Below are 14,592 nucleotides of genomic sequence, written 5' to 3'. Positions count from 1 at the left end.
TATCCTCTGCAGAATGGTTTCCAGATCATTGCTACATCTGTAAGTACACATTCAGAGCTGGATTATTGGTCTGATGCCCCAGCATGTGACAGTTGAATCCCATCTATGATTAGTGTATTTGGATAGATACTTGTGCTTCCCACTCAGTCCTTATGCTGAAGCAAGTGAAATGGCTCTATCACAGAAGCAGCTGTATCTTACCTTCCAGAACATCCTATGCAGACTAGTCTCTTCTCTACAGGATGTTCAATATCGCACATATCAGATGTCATATGTCCTTTTGGTATGTGTAATAAAAGGATTATGGAAGCTATTGGCTTGAATGTTGCCAATATTACCTGCATTCCTTCCATTGCATGTTTTGTCCCACAATCATCATATAAAAGGAGAGAATAGCAGTGGAGGTAATGTACATTTCATGCACCTCCTTCAATTCTAACTACAGAATTACAACTCAAATATAGATATAATTGGCATAACGTGAACCATTTACACCATATAACTGGTGTTTTGAACAGCTTTTCTGTTGGCACTATGTCATATGCCTTTTCCAGATGTACAAAACTTAATTACCATTATTTTCCACTCTGTCTTAAAGTAAAATTTGATCCTGACAACCTCAATTTGACCTGAATACAGCTTGTTCTCTCTAAGTCCGCAGGGTTAGCCTCGTGGCTTTGCACTTCATAACCATGTGCCTGGGGAAGGAGTGTCCCAGGTTCGAAGATGTGAGGATCTTCCAGTAATTTCTAAGTATTACTTTTGTAAATTTTGTATACGGTACCAGTTATTGTGTAATACAATGTAGGTACTTTATATTGACAGAAATCCATATTTGAGGTTTAGGTGAATTCTCTCTCTCTCTAAGTTAGCCGGTCTTGGGCTCGGGCAGTAGGATTTTTCTGCCAGTTTGTATGGCGTTTTTCATCCTGCAAAATGGCCCTGTGAACATACGCTTCTACAGTCAAAAATATATCCCCCCAATGGCAGGCTAGGCGACATGTCGGTTGGGAGTGGTACTAACAAGAAGTCGCATCTAAGTAACACAGTGACCCTACATAGGAAGCGGGAATAACTCGTAGTGAAAGAAGACATCTCGTCCTCTCTAAATTGCCCTTTTTACAGTTTTTATTACTGGTTTCTCAAGTATTCTTGGAAAAATCTTACCAGGAACACTCAGTAGGAAAAAAAAACCTCAGTAATTCTCACATTGTTTTATTTCCATTTTTATAGATAGTATGAGCCCTTCTCCGATCATCTGGATTTTCACCCACTGAAATAGGCCTCCTGAATTATGCAATGTAACCATTGTAAAACTCTTGCCTAGATATTTGTGCATTTCTGGTAACATATCGCGTATTCCAGCTTCTTTTCCACATTTCAAGTTAAAAGTGTTTTTTTTTATTTCAAGTATTGATATTTATTCCTGATGACATTCTTGTTTAGTGTTTCTACCACTATTTTGCCACTGTTTGTTTCGTTTAAATCTTTAAAAGTAATTATTCTAGATATCTAGAAGATCTTTATCTTCAGTTTTCCTGTCTCTTTCCTCCAGATTATCTTGCCACCTTCCTGATATTTCTTTGTGTTCTTCCTAAAGTCTTCCTATGACTTGTTTAACTATGCTCAGTGCTTTTTTCCCCCCATTTTTCTGTATTCTCTTATGGCACCAACTGACTTACTTGGCAGTAACTTTCATTGCTCTCGAGTTCCTTGCCTCATTTCCTGAATTTGCCATGGAATTGTGATTTTTCTATCCTTGTATGTTTTTTGAATATCCAAGGTTTTGGTTCCTGTTTTCAATATTTTTCATTTTTCTTGAATAATGTTTGTATTTGAGTTTACTCTTCACCTGAAAGCTGCTTGTTATGGAGAAAAACATTGAAAATTATTTATTTTTGAATTTTCATTTTCTTCAGTACAGAATGACAATCAAATAATAACAGATAATTCTAAAGAGCACCACGTTAGTAGCTAATGTAAGACAACTAAAACGCACAAAATTTCACTTCCAGTTTCAAATCCTCTATATTCCTGTGTCTTGAACTGGTAGGAAACATTCCTGTGTCATAGTCGGTAAGCATTTCCTTATTTCTATTGGTATCTCTCCATGTGAATTTGTGTAGATTTTTATCTGGAACATGGCAGTAATAATAACTAGTTCATTTCCTAAACAGAAATCCAGCAGGTACTTACCGTTCCAGCTACATTGGTTTTGTGGAGATATGATATTTTTAGAACTGTTTTACATTATAAAACAAACAAAAATGTGATATAGAAATTGCTTGTATTTTGACTACTTTCATGAATAAATAGAAAGAATTAACAGCAGTTAATATCTAATAAAAAAAATATTTGAAAATGTTTAAACAGTGGAAAGCATTCATTAGTTATTACTCTGTCTTCTGGTTTGTGGGTTGATAGAGGTATATCACTTGTAGATATAGGTGTCATGATGGATTAAGGAAGAACAGACTTGTAAAAAATCATTTCTTGTTTTTTGTTATACCGTAGAGGATGCTTGATCATTTCACCTGATTCTTTGAACACTTGAGTAAAAATGGTAACAACTGTGGAGCATTTCAGTCTGTTGCCAGTGCTGATTTGTGCTTTCTTTCATTCTCAACATTCTTGAAGTGTTTCCAATTCGGCATATCTTGCCAATCTGTCCTATGTGGTGTAGACCGCAATTGCAACTGATCTTCTAAGCGCCTGGTTTTTTAAGTGGCAGATGTGGAAGTTTGGGTGTACAGAAATTTTGTTGGTTGGGTAGAAGGTGACTTAAGGTTTCTTGGCGAAGCAATCTCGCTATTTTATTTATGATCAATTATATCTATGGAAGAATCGCTGCTCCTTTTTGTTGTTGTTCTGGTAGGAAACAACATATGATTTCATAGATTGTTTAGGAGGTTGAAATAGTTTTTTTGACTAATGTTCTGTTGTAGCCATTTTTCAGAAGGAAAAAATTAACATACTGTAGATCTTGGTTTCTTTTATCTAATTTAGTGAAAATCTGTACACTATCATGTAAGGAATGGATGATGTCTATTTTTTTGTACTGGGTGCTAATGAGAAGTTGCATGCAGGTAACATCCTGTATTAATTGATTTCCTCTGGACTGATTAGTTGAGTGTGTTGTGTTCTGATGTCTCAACTAGTAAAGACCTTTTTTGTGAATTTAATCTAAGGATAAATGTTCAGGAAGGTAACAAAATCTTCTAATTGTGTAATAGTATTGGACTAGAGGATAAAAATATCAACGTATTTTGCCAAATTTTTGATTGTTCATTGATGTTGGAGAGCTATTTATTCAAACCAGTTCATGAATAGTTCAGCTAACATAGAAAATGGGGAGATCTCTTTGCTAGTCCTTTCTGCTCAGAAAAACTTCAAATTTGGGGGGGGGGGGGGGTACTATTGGTGTTCTTGAAACATCGTTGAAAAGATTTACCATATCTTTGCTTGCAATGTTAAGTTTTATCGGTAAGATTTTCTATTATTAAGTGTATGGTGTTTTTTTACATACGAGACTGTTACCATTATTATTAACTGCTCTTTTCTCCAAATTTTCCTAGAGCATTCCTAAACATTTAGTAATATTTCTGTCTCCTTGTTTAAGTCTTAGACAAGGACCAACTTTTCTTTTTTTTCATTGTCATCTATCTTTTCTTATGTTGCAAGAAATTCCTCTATTTCATTCATAATAGAACCTTCTGTGGGACCCAATTTAAAATCTCACACCCCCCCTTTCTGAAATTTGTCTGCTTGATAACGCCTGCCATTCAATAGATTATCCTAATATTTAGTGTTGAATACTATAATTACTCCTTCTGTGATTGTTATTGCCTTGATATCACATGTATTTGTTGATTAAATGGATCTCACCTCTTTTGTTTCAGTAATATGTCAATCTGGTATTTATCCAGTCGTGTGTTCCATTTTGTTTCCATTGATGCTTCTTATGTTAAACATCCGATGTTCACTTGGGATTGGTTCCAGTAGCTCAATTCACTGTTTGTCCTGGTTCCCTGACAGATTTAATGGGAATTTTTTAAAATTTGATATGCTTTAACCTTTGGTTTTTCCAGTTATTCCATATTAAGAATTTCATTTTTATTTGTGGTTCATAATTAGATAGTTGCAAATATATACATGATATTTATGAAATATTAGTGAAATGTGTATGTAATCTTACATTTTTTGATTTGTTAACTGTGAATACAGTTGTTTAATTATCAAAATTGTTTTTTCCCTCCTCTTTCAATGTAGTAAAACGACATCATACTATAAAAGGAAAACGTGCTGAAGTGAAAAAAGCCCTTTCTAAGCAGGAAATGGAAAATATTAAGAGAAATCAAGAAATGAAGTCTGGGTTCCGCAGTTCATCATCTGGAAGGGGTGGACCAGATATTAGAGGTAAAGTGTATTATATGAATTTACAGTTGTTATTACTATCTAAAAATGCTAGAGTTTAGATAATCTGGGAACAAAAATTTATGTGGGTATTTTATTCAGAAACGTGCTATTTGCTCTTTGAATTATTTGATTTGATTTGGTTTGAAATAAATATTTGATTTATTTGAAAAAAATTAAAGTATTTTAACCTTAAAATTAAACTTTATGCAGGTAAGTTCTCTTTTAATGAAATTTGTTATATAACATATCTTTTATGATCATTACCAAACAAGGATATTCCAAAAATAATATAACAGTATAAAAGACTATAAAAAATAAGAATGTTAAATGCTGAACTGATATAAGAAATACAGAGAAATATATCTGAGTGTTCCAGTTAAGATTTATCAAAACATCCCTGTAGATATGGGAAGAAAACATGTTCAGAATGCTATAATTTATAGTGTGAACAAGATGTACAAAGCAATGCATATTCTATATTTACCTTAAGTCAGTATTTAGAGTTGAAGGAAGTAAAACATAGTTTATAAAATCTGGTTAAAACAAGGGTGCACACTGTCTCCACCATATTCATTCATCTTGCATATGGATATTTTGGAAGAAAGTGACATCAAACTATATTGAAATTAGGTATAATATCAACTTTCTATTTTATGTAGTATATGCTTGAATAAATCCATTACCAGTCTTCTGGGTTTTTAAGTAAATTCAATAATTCCTGTAACACAGTTGGCAAGAAAGCTGAGTAATTACATTCTGAAAAGAGAACTTATAAGAAAAAGTTTTCACGACCATTATAGAGCCACAAATTTTAGTGAAGATGGGAAATAAAATTTGGAAACGCATAACAGAATAAGAAAAGTTGTTATGCTGGGGAGTTAAATGAATAAATTAAATGGAATGAGAGAGAAATTAATCAGAATACTTGCATATACAACAGTATTAGACCATCTTATGGGTCTCAGAGCTTAGACAAGCATTTGATTGAAGATGTTATATGAGAACTTTCATTTACATACAAGAAAGGTTTAAGGTGTGAACAGATGCTAACAGTGGCAAATAAATATTAAAAATCAAGCTATTAAGAAGGAACTTTACCATTCAGAGATGTGTGACCTAACTAAGATGGTATAGATATGCAGGCAAAGACCAACATCTAGATAGATTGGTGCGGTAAGAAGTTCTTCAGAAGACTGAAATATGTCAGTAATACATGAGTAGTTTGGAAGAAATTTGTCAATAGGAGCGTAGTACAATATGATTATTTTACATTATCATCATAGGATCTTCAGCGGACACCATAGTGTGAGGAATGAACAGCCATGGCACCCTCCTTTCGCCGCTATGGCAGCTAGCTATTTACAAGGCATACTTTCCACAGGCATACAATAGCAAGGTCCTGGACTGTTGTGGGAAGATGTCCTTTGACCTCATCCAGTGCTCAGTTCATCCCACAGATGTTCAATATGGCTGAGATCGGGGCTCTGTGGAAGCTACTGAAGTGTGGTGATATTCATTTCCACAAACCTCACAATTACAGCAGCAGCCTTATAACATGGTGCATTTCTTTGTCCTGAATGTTCAGATACCTCTCGGAGTTCAGTGTTCTTGCCACCACAAACAGAGGTCTGAGGCCAAACCAGGGAAAACAGGATCATACCATTGCACCACCAGTTCCAAATTTCATAGTCGTGGTTACACTCTGGTAGGAGACATTCACCGAACATCTGCCACATCTGTTCAATAGAGGGTGTAATGTGATTTCCAAGTTTCCATGTCCCAGTCCTCGTGCTTTGCAACACCAAAGATGTTGGTTTGGGTAATGTAGGGTGTGAGCCTTGGTTCTGAATGTTTTTGTGCAGAAAACATGTTTTTTCTGCACAAAACGTGTTTCTGTCAATGCCTGGAACTTCACATTCAGTGTGTCAGCTGATAAATGGCATTTTTACATGTTATCATTTGTACCATCCTGTGGTCATGTTTGGTGAGTGTGGTAGGTATTACTTGCTGTTAATTCCCTGCGCTTACATCTCAGTATTGTGTCGCTGATTTGTTTCCTCGGGACAGCCCAATTTGCTGAACAAAGAGGCCTATAATATGGCATTCTATCGCAATGAATCTTTCAAACTCATTTCTCTTCTCTGAGCGATTTCACCTGGACACAGTTGCACTGACTTGGAATCATATTGTCTACTTACAATTTATACCAGCTACAAATATGTGACTTATGTGGTGCAATGTACCTTGCCCATGGTATTTCCATTGACTTTTCCAAGCTGTGTATGTATCAGGAATTTGCTGGTGGGTGAAAAAATTCCAGTACAAAATAAATCCCATTCCCATTTTTCTTTGCATGATAATGTTATTCATCTGTTACATCTAAGTAATTCCACTTCTTTGACACCCAGTTAATACTTTGAGAGTCTGTGGAATCTTATCTGTATATTTTATTGACTTTAGGTTGTGCATTCTTCAAGCCAGTTTACTTGTTTTGCAGAAAATAAAATCCAAATTTCCAACTGAAAAAACCATACTAATTTCATATGTGGCAGGCTATCTCACCTGCACTTGAAAATCCTGATAAAGGTTCTTCTCTTCCTGAAGAGGATTCAGATTGATGTCTTTCCAACCGAAGGGTATCAACATAGATATAGCTATGGAGAATAAAACAAAATGATTCCTCAATAATAGACTATCTGTTGGCCAGTGAGCTGCAAAGATGAGATCGTGAAACTTGGTATATTTATCTTCCTCATAATTTCAAGCAGGGTTACTCTATTTCTATGGGTTGCCTCTCAAAAACCATTATTACCATTTAGATTCCACCTAAAACTGATAAACTTAGTGTATACATCTTCCTCTACTCTTGCAGAGTTTATGTAACTTGCTTTTTGTTATTATATCATTAGTGATACAATAACAAATTGTTCGTTATTCACATATGACAAGATATATGTTATTATATCTTGTGATATGTGAGCATTCAAACCAAAACCTTAATGTTTTAGCTTGCATTTCTAAATTTCTAGTTTTCTTATTGTGGTACTGCTCGCAAATCAAATTATATTCTGAGCAGTTGCAGTAGATGGTTACTCTTATAGCTACCAAAAATTTCAAGCTTAGATTTAAGTTAAATGTTTCCATTCTTCCACAAATAAGGAATTTGGTGATGGCTTATGATGTCGATTTGCTATAAGTAAATTTTTGATGTATTGTTATATTTGTAGTAGTGATTTTAAAATAACCCACAGTTGCTTGTAGGACAGTGTTAAGAACTTTTTGACAATTTGTTATAGTAGGATTCACTACAGTTCATGTGTGTCTTGGAAGGAATCTTACTAGCTGTCTAGCTGTTTGTCTTTGAAATATATGGTGGTTTTTGATGGCCTGTGGAAATCACTCTTAAGAGTATAGCATGGATAGTTGACAATTTGAGAAATAGTTGTGGCTAGAATTCTAGTTAGATTTTTTTTTTTTTTTTTTTTTTTTCCAAAGTTGCAAGTTAAATTTGCATTTGTTTTTATGTTTGAAGTAATGTGACAGGCATTCTGCTACTCAAGTGTTCTTCCATTAACTTGTTTTCAAATTGCCAATTTCCAAAATCTGGAATTCACCAAATTCTAAATGAAACAGTAAGTTTCATTTAGAATGGTGTTTGGCTTATTAGAAGGCTGAAATGGCTTCAAATATTTCTGTGTTTAGTCTCTAGCCTAAATTAATAACTTGTTGGGGGGGGGGGTACTAGCTCATAGTACTGATGCACTAAAGGTACAACCTTTCCCTGGTGGTAGACTGTGTATGTGCGAGCACACATATATGTAAATTGAATTAGTGTACTAATTTTAAATGCTTTTCAAATAACTGTTTACAAGTTAAAAAGAGGACTTGCATTTTTCTTTGTAGGTGGTGACTGGGGGCGAAGTAGTTCTTATGATAGCAGGTTTGATGGTAAGTATTTACTTGCATTTATAATTCATGTGCTCTACATTTGATTTCTACCTGTATTTTGTTATCCTGTTTAGTACTGGTAATGGGTTTAAATGGTGTTCAATAAAGTATTTTTGTCTCCCACTCTTAGCACTTTCCTGGATAGTTGTGTAATAGAAATTTAAGTATAACAGCTTAATTTTTATACAAATAAGTGTTATGAAACTTACAGTTTGTATTTAGACAGCATTTCACTGTTAAGCATCTCCATGTAAGCCAATATTAGCAGATTTCAATTATTACCTCTTTTGACTAAGACCAATACAAGAATATTCATTTCTAGTATCACATTCTTCCCACATAAGAACTTCTGCAGGCTTGCTAAACCATTTAGTTAATGGTTTTAGAGTTGCATGCAGGTAACAAAGAGTTTCAAAGTTATCCGAAAAACATTACTCCAAATGAAGTTGTATATTTGTAATAAAAGTGGGATTTTTATCAGGTTCTTTCTGAACAAAATAAAACACAGTGGATGGAAAATATATAAAGCAGGAATCTGTAATAAGTAAATCTCGATTCTGAATATGGAAAATGCCATTAGAACCTGAAATGGTGAGAAAACTAAAGTAGATATTTAATCTGCAGTCCTTTTGTAAAATTTTTCCGTTAGCCTTTGTGTAATTTATACTTGAAGAAAACGTGTTATGAAATATTAACGCATGTGAAAGGTTGTAGATCCTTCAGCACATGAATGTTGTGTCTGAGCAGGAAAAAGGAAACTCTTTCAGAGAACAGTTAGGTTAATGAAACAGGAAGGGAGGTTAGAAAGTTTCATCAGTAATGGAAACTAAGTAGCTGCTTCTTACTTTAAAAAAAGTTAAGTAGCAATAAGTAGTGTGGCAGAAAGTTGTCCATGAAAAATTACCTATAAAGCAGTTTTAACATGAAAACAATTTGAGTGAAACGGGAGTGGGAGGGAGCATTCCTTAATCTGATGCTACCTAGAAGAGGTTAATCTCTAGGAAAGATAGAAATGTCAGTGCAAGAAGAGAAATCTGATCTTGCTTGGGGATCTAGAGTTATTATCAAAAATAAGAGAATGAGGTAAGACATTGTTGGAAATAACTGCATTTTGGGAGCAGCTGGAGCTTGCAGTGAACAAATCTTTACCTCTGCGAAGAGATTTGAAAAAATTTTGGAGCATTAGTAAAATATTTGAGGGTGGTTAAATCTTTTAAAAATAAAACTGCTGCTTGTAAACAGAAGTGTGTAGCATAGATATGTATTTTTGTAAGTACTGTTTTGTACCTATTCATTTGGAATTGAATGTACAGTTAGTTTATTTGAAAAACAGGGTGTGTGTATGGCAGAAATGTACATCAAGTTGTATGTTCATTACAAAACTTCTAATTCTGAAGTAGATGATTCAGTCATTTCACTAGAGGCAGTTTGTTTCTATTCCATTCTCTCACTACTTACAAGTTCCATGTTTTTATTAAACTAATTAGCAATTCTACTGTAATGCAGTAATTTCCTTTTATCAGGAATAAAAATTCCAGATGTAAAATCAGGAATTTTTATTCCTCATCTTCATTTTTTAAATGAGGATCAGGAATAAAAATATTAAAACTATGAAAGTGAGCAGATGAACAACAAAATATTGTTGTTTCCTGACTCAACAGAATTAGTGATAACTGGTCTCTGGAACCACTATAACTAACTCAGAGAAACTACTTTGAAGACAATAGCATCATATTGAAGATTATACTTGCTTGTTGGATGTGTTTAAGTATATATAGGTAACACAGTTTTTTAGATTGTGGACCAAAAGGTATCTGGTAAAGAATTAACTGCATGGTTCATATACCAAGGTTACGTATATTTCACTTCAAGAATGTAGATTCAGTGTTCTAAATTTTCTTTGCAGGTGGTTTTGGTGGCGGTTACAGTCAAGGTGGATATGGTGGGCAGGGAGGATATAGCAGTAGTGGAGGAGGTGGAGGTGGATATGGAAATGGATTTAGTTCTGGATTTGGACAAGGTACTAATTTTTATATGGTTATATTTTAATGGGGATTCTTCACACACACACACTGGTCTGGCTGAAAACAAAATTTTACACATTCCTTTTCTTTACTATCAGCAAGATTTGAAAATGCACATCTATACTAGTTCTTAATCTGGATACTTTGTGAATGAACCTCATACTCCTTAATGCAGTCTGAATGGATAAACCACCACATTACAAGTGGTTTGTGGTTGCCACTGTAGTTTTGAATTTATAAACACGTTAAGTTCATTACTTGAGTGTAAAAATCTGAATTTAACTTATTCGTATATGTAATTTATAATTGTACAAACACTAAATGTGTAGTATTGAGGGAGTGTTTTGAATTGTTATTTGTTCTTGTTGAAGAATTAATAATTTTTGGAGTTTCAGGGTATTAGCTTGATTCAGCTTTCTCCTAACTGTGGTGTAATCTGCATTCATTAGTTAGTGCTGATGTGGAAAATACTGTAATAAAAATGAGTATTATATAATTAGCTTGACAGGAAATATCTTATCCATATTGCAGAATTCTGTGATGGTGGAAGTAATGCAATGAAGATCCAGTAGTTAAATAGTACAGGATCTGGATTGCTGCTGTCATTAGACTAAGTGATGAGTTATTTCAGTAGCAAACTAAACTACATGGTTTCAATTTCACCCAAGCCAAATCGTCATGAGTCATTTCATCGTTACCTTGAAGTTTAGATTTTACTCAGTTGGAAAAATTTGGGAGACTAACTAGATCTTGCCTTCAAATAATTTTTGGAAGGAATCAGGTGTTATTTGATGAGACACCGCTTCAGCCTTCGATTGTATGCACAAAATCCAGATTCCATACTACTGAAATGTAGTGCTCAAGAAGGTAATTAATGCAGATACAGAATGAGTTGTGCCAATTGGTGGGTGGGTGGGGGTATTGAAAGTGTCAGTAAATGAAAAGTGATTGATCATATTAGAAGTTAAGAATATAGAATACTGGGAGGAGGGGGGGGGGGATAATGCTTGCAGATTCAGTTTTCAACAATGAAAATTTGAACAGGTACTGAAGATGTGTTTTATAGGTGGGACAATTAGTAGAGTGAGAAGGAAGTGCAGGTAAATTGATTGTGCTAATTCAGTGAACGATTTTGTAGGATAGTGTAAATGAGGTAGCACAGAATTTCAGCATATTATGTTCCCTCTCGGCTGCACATGTGTTCTGCCACATAGTGGCCATCACACCCATATTCACAATCTCTCTCTTGCTATCAAAGATGGCACTCTAAAAGGTGTGCACTATTTATGCACTTTTAAATATCATCATCAAATTCCTGACATATACCCTCAAGGGGTGTACAGGATATGATGGTACTACATGAAAAATTTACATCATTACTAACTTCCTATCTACAATTTTCCTCCATATCAGCCTGTTACTTGTCAAGACTCCAACATTATCAGATCTTATATTTCTATCGTCTGAGGCACTTTGTACCGTATCAATCCACCTATATCTTGGTCTTCCTCTGGGTCGTTTTCCTGGCAGAGAACACTTGTTTTGCTAATCTTTCCTCACTCATTCTGTTCAAGTGACTATACCACTTGAGATTAGCTCTGCTAACACATTCCTGGATGCTGACAATGTCAAATTCTTTTCTAATATCCTCGTTTTTAATATGATATTGCCATTGATGCCATCTGTTCAAAACTCTTAATCTTTCTCAGGACTCTCATATCTGCGATCTCTAGTCTTTGGTCAAATGTTTTACTTCTGACCCAGAAAAACACTGTCTTGTACACAGCTAATTTAATGTTCTGAGTAATTTCTCTCTTATTCCATATAAATTTATTCAGTTGACTTCATTCCATACCAGCTTTGTTGATTCTGTTGTCTATTTCCATATTTAATTTACCATCTTCACTAAAAATCGTGCCTAAGTAGCTGAAATGTTTTACTTGTTCCACAGGTTCTCCATTCACAACAAAGTTGACATTGTCTGTCTTTTTATTGCTGACTTTCATACCATATCTGTTACAACAGTTATTCAATTTAGTCAGGGAATCTTGCAAACTTGTAGTGGATTTATTTAGAAGTATAACATCGTCTGCATAAAACAAAGAGCTGACATTAACATCTCCAATTCTGATATGTTTAATACCACTTTCCTTCATAATGTGATCCATATAGATAATGAATAACAGAGGGGATAATGTTACGTCCTTGTCTCACACCAGATTTAACATTAAACCATCTTCCTGTACTTCCTTCAATTCTAACTGCTGACTTACAACTTAAATAAAGACTAAGTATTGCTTTGTATAATGCCTCATTAACACCATATAACTGTAGCGTATTGAATAGCTCTCTTGGTACCTTTTCCAGATCGACAAAACTTAAATACAGATTTTTGTTATATTCCTGTGATTTCACAACTATTTGTCGTAAAGTGAAGATCTGATCCTGACAACCTCAATTTAGCTCGAATCCAGCTTGTTCTTCACCAAGCTTTTCTTCCACAATTCTTTTCAACTTTCTCAAGTATGCTTGCATAAATCTTGCCAGGAACAGTAGGGAAATACCTCTGTAATTCTCACATTCAGTTTTATTTCCCTTTTTATATATGGGTACTATTAGAGCTCCCTACTCCAATCATCGGAAATTCGTCCCTCTGTCCAGGACTTCTGAACTATGCAGTGCAGCCACTGTAAGACTCTTATACCACCATACTTCAGCATTTATGGTCGAACTAAACATCTACTCCTGCTGCCTTTCTACATTTCAAGCCTTTGATGGCTTTTTCTATTTCGAGTATGGATATGTATTCCTGACTATATGCCTGTTGAGTTTTTTTTATCACTGCTTTTTTCTTTTAGCAATTTTTCGAAGTAATTACTCCATACTTCAAGGATATCTTTTTCTCTTGTTTTCATGTCGCCTTTATCATCTCTAACTCTTTCAACAGGAATTGAACAAGCCATATAAAGTTTGTTAAAAGATGTACCGACTTGTCCATCCACTTTACGGATGATATACCATCTAAACTTTTGGTATAAATTTCTCCTCGATTCATATGTTTATCTGATGGCACAAATTTTGGAAGCTGCTTTCGGTTAGGGTAAACAGTCCCCACATACCTTGGTGTTTCGATTTTTCAAGTCATATTGCAGCATGGGTGAGTTTAAAAAAGTTATCGAAGTATATCTCACAGCCTAAGCCTTCAATGGCTTTTGTAAGCTCCAGCACTACCTATTCGCCATCCATATTCAGTTTCTGATGATTTTTTCATTTGTGCAGATCAAATTCAAAAAAATAGCCTGTTTTAGCATCAGTTCTGCACCACATCTTATAAGTTTATTTCTGATATACTTTTTCATAATATTGCCCCTTGAATTTTATGATATGCTCATTAATGGATTATGTTTTGCTGTTATTCATTGCTTTTTGAAAAGAACTGTTCAAATGATCCATTACAAGCCTGATTTTATATGTTCTGTCATAGTTAGCGCTATTTCTATCTGGCAAAAGTTTTTGTGAATATTTTCAAATCTATTTCTAGGCATTACATGTGCAATGTAGGGAACGCCCATATCTGAATCAATAGACAATAATCTCTCAATGATGGTAAAACATGATAACCTATCACCAAATTCATACTGAGCTTTCATTTCATCATCATCATCGACTCTATTGTGTTCCGTTCTGTTCAGCATATCATATAGATTCACCTCTTATTTTTCTAACTAAATCTTCAAAGTTAGTAGTCAAATAAAAAAATTTCAATGGGTGTCGATAATGAATCTTAATCTCTGTCTCTACAAATCTGAACTTCTCCAAAGATATAATAACCATCAGGAAAGCTATTTTGTACATGTATTGTTTTTCCATATGAACGTAAGGCCACTTACTTGCAGTCTATTTTATGTTTCAGGTTCTGTTGCTGATAATTCCAACGTGTTTTTTGTGCTGGGTCTTCAGTTTCAACCATAGAAATCCCCGCATCCATATCCTGAGTTATAAATACCTGGTCTTCATCATTGCTATTTACTCTATTAAACACTGCAAAATTTCTTTGCAGTGTTTAGTAGAGGCTTGCACCCTTTTCTCGACATGTCTGTAATGATAAAAAGACAAATAAAATACAAAAGTGGGTAAAATAACCGATTACAACAATGAGTAATTTACTTGTAAAATATGCCCCTTTATGTTTTTATGGAATATT

The 14,592-nt window shown here is 34.4% G+C and overlaps 1 protein-coding gene across 4 annotated transcripts in view; it reads left to right on the top strand.

The window, feature by feature from the left end:
• LOC150100187 (heterogeneous nuclear ribonucleoprotein A1-like) overlaps positions 1–14,592 on the top strand; it is a 203,991-nt gene that overhangs the window by 64,061 nt on the left and 125,338 nt on the right. For 3 of the 4 annotated variants that reach the window (XR_016549263.1, XM_090403028.1, XM_090403030.1), the window contains exons 5-7: positions 4,270–4,416; positions 8,320–8,364; positions 10,271–10,384. Coding sequence is in view for 3 of the 4 variants with exons in the window: in XM_090403028.1 (XP_090259154.1) it covers positions 4,270–4,416; positions 8,320–8,364; positions 10,271–10,384 (306 nt within the window). In the remaining variant the exon portion in view is untranslated. The remainder of the gene's footprint in view (positions 1–4,269; positions 4,417–8,319; positions 8,365–10,270; positions 10,385–14,592) is intronic. The other variant, XM_090403029.1, reaches the window with a different exon arrangement.

The sequence above is a fragment of the Typopeltis vanoorti genome, chromosome 13 (assembly GCF_054136105.1).
Source record: "Typopeltis vanoorti isolate ZY-2024b chromosome 13, IOZ_Tvanoo_1.0, whole genome shotgun sequence".
NCBI lineage: Eukaryota > Metazoa > Arthropoda > Arachnida > Uropygi > Thelyphonidae > Typopeltis > Typopeltis vanoorti.
This window is presented reverse-complemented; position numbering and strand designations above follow the sequence as displayed.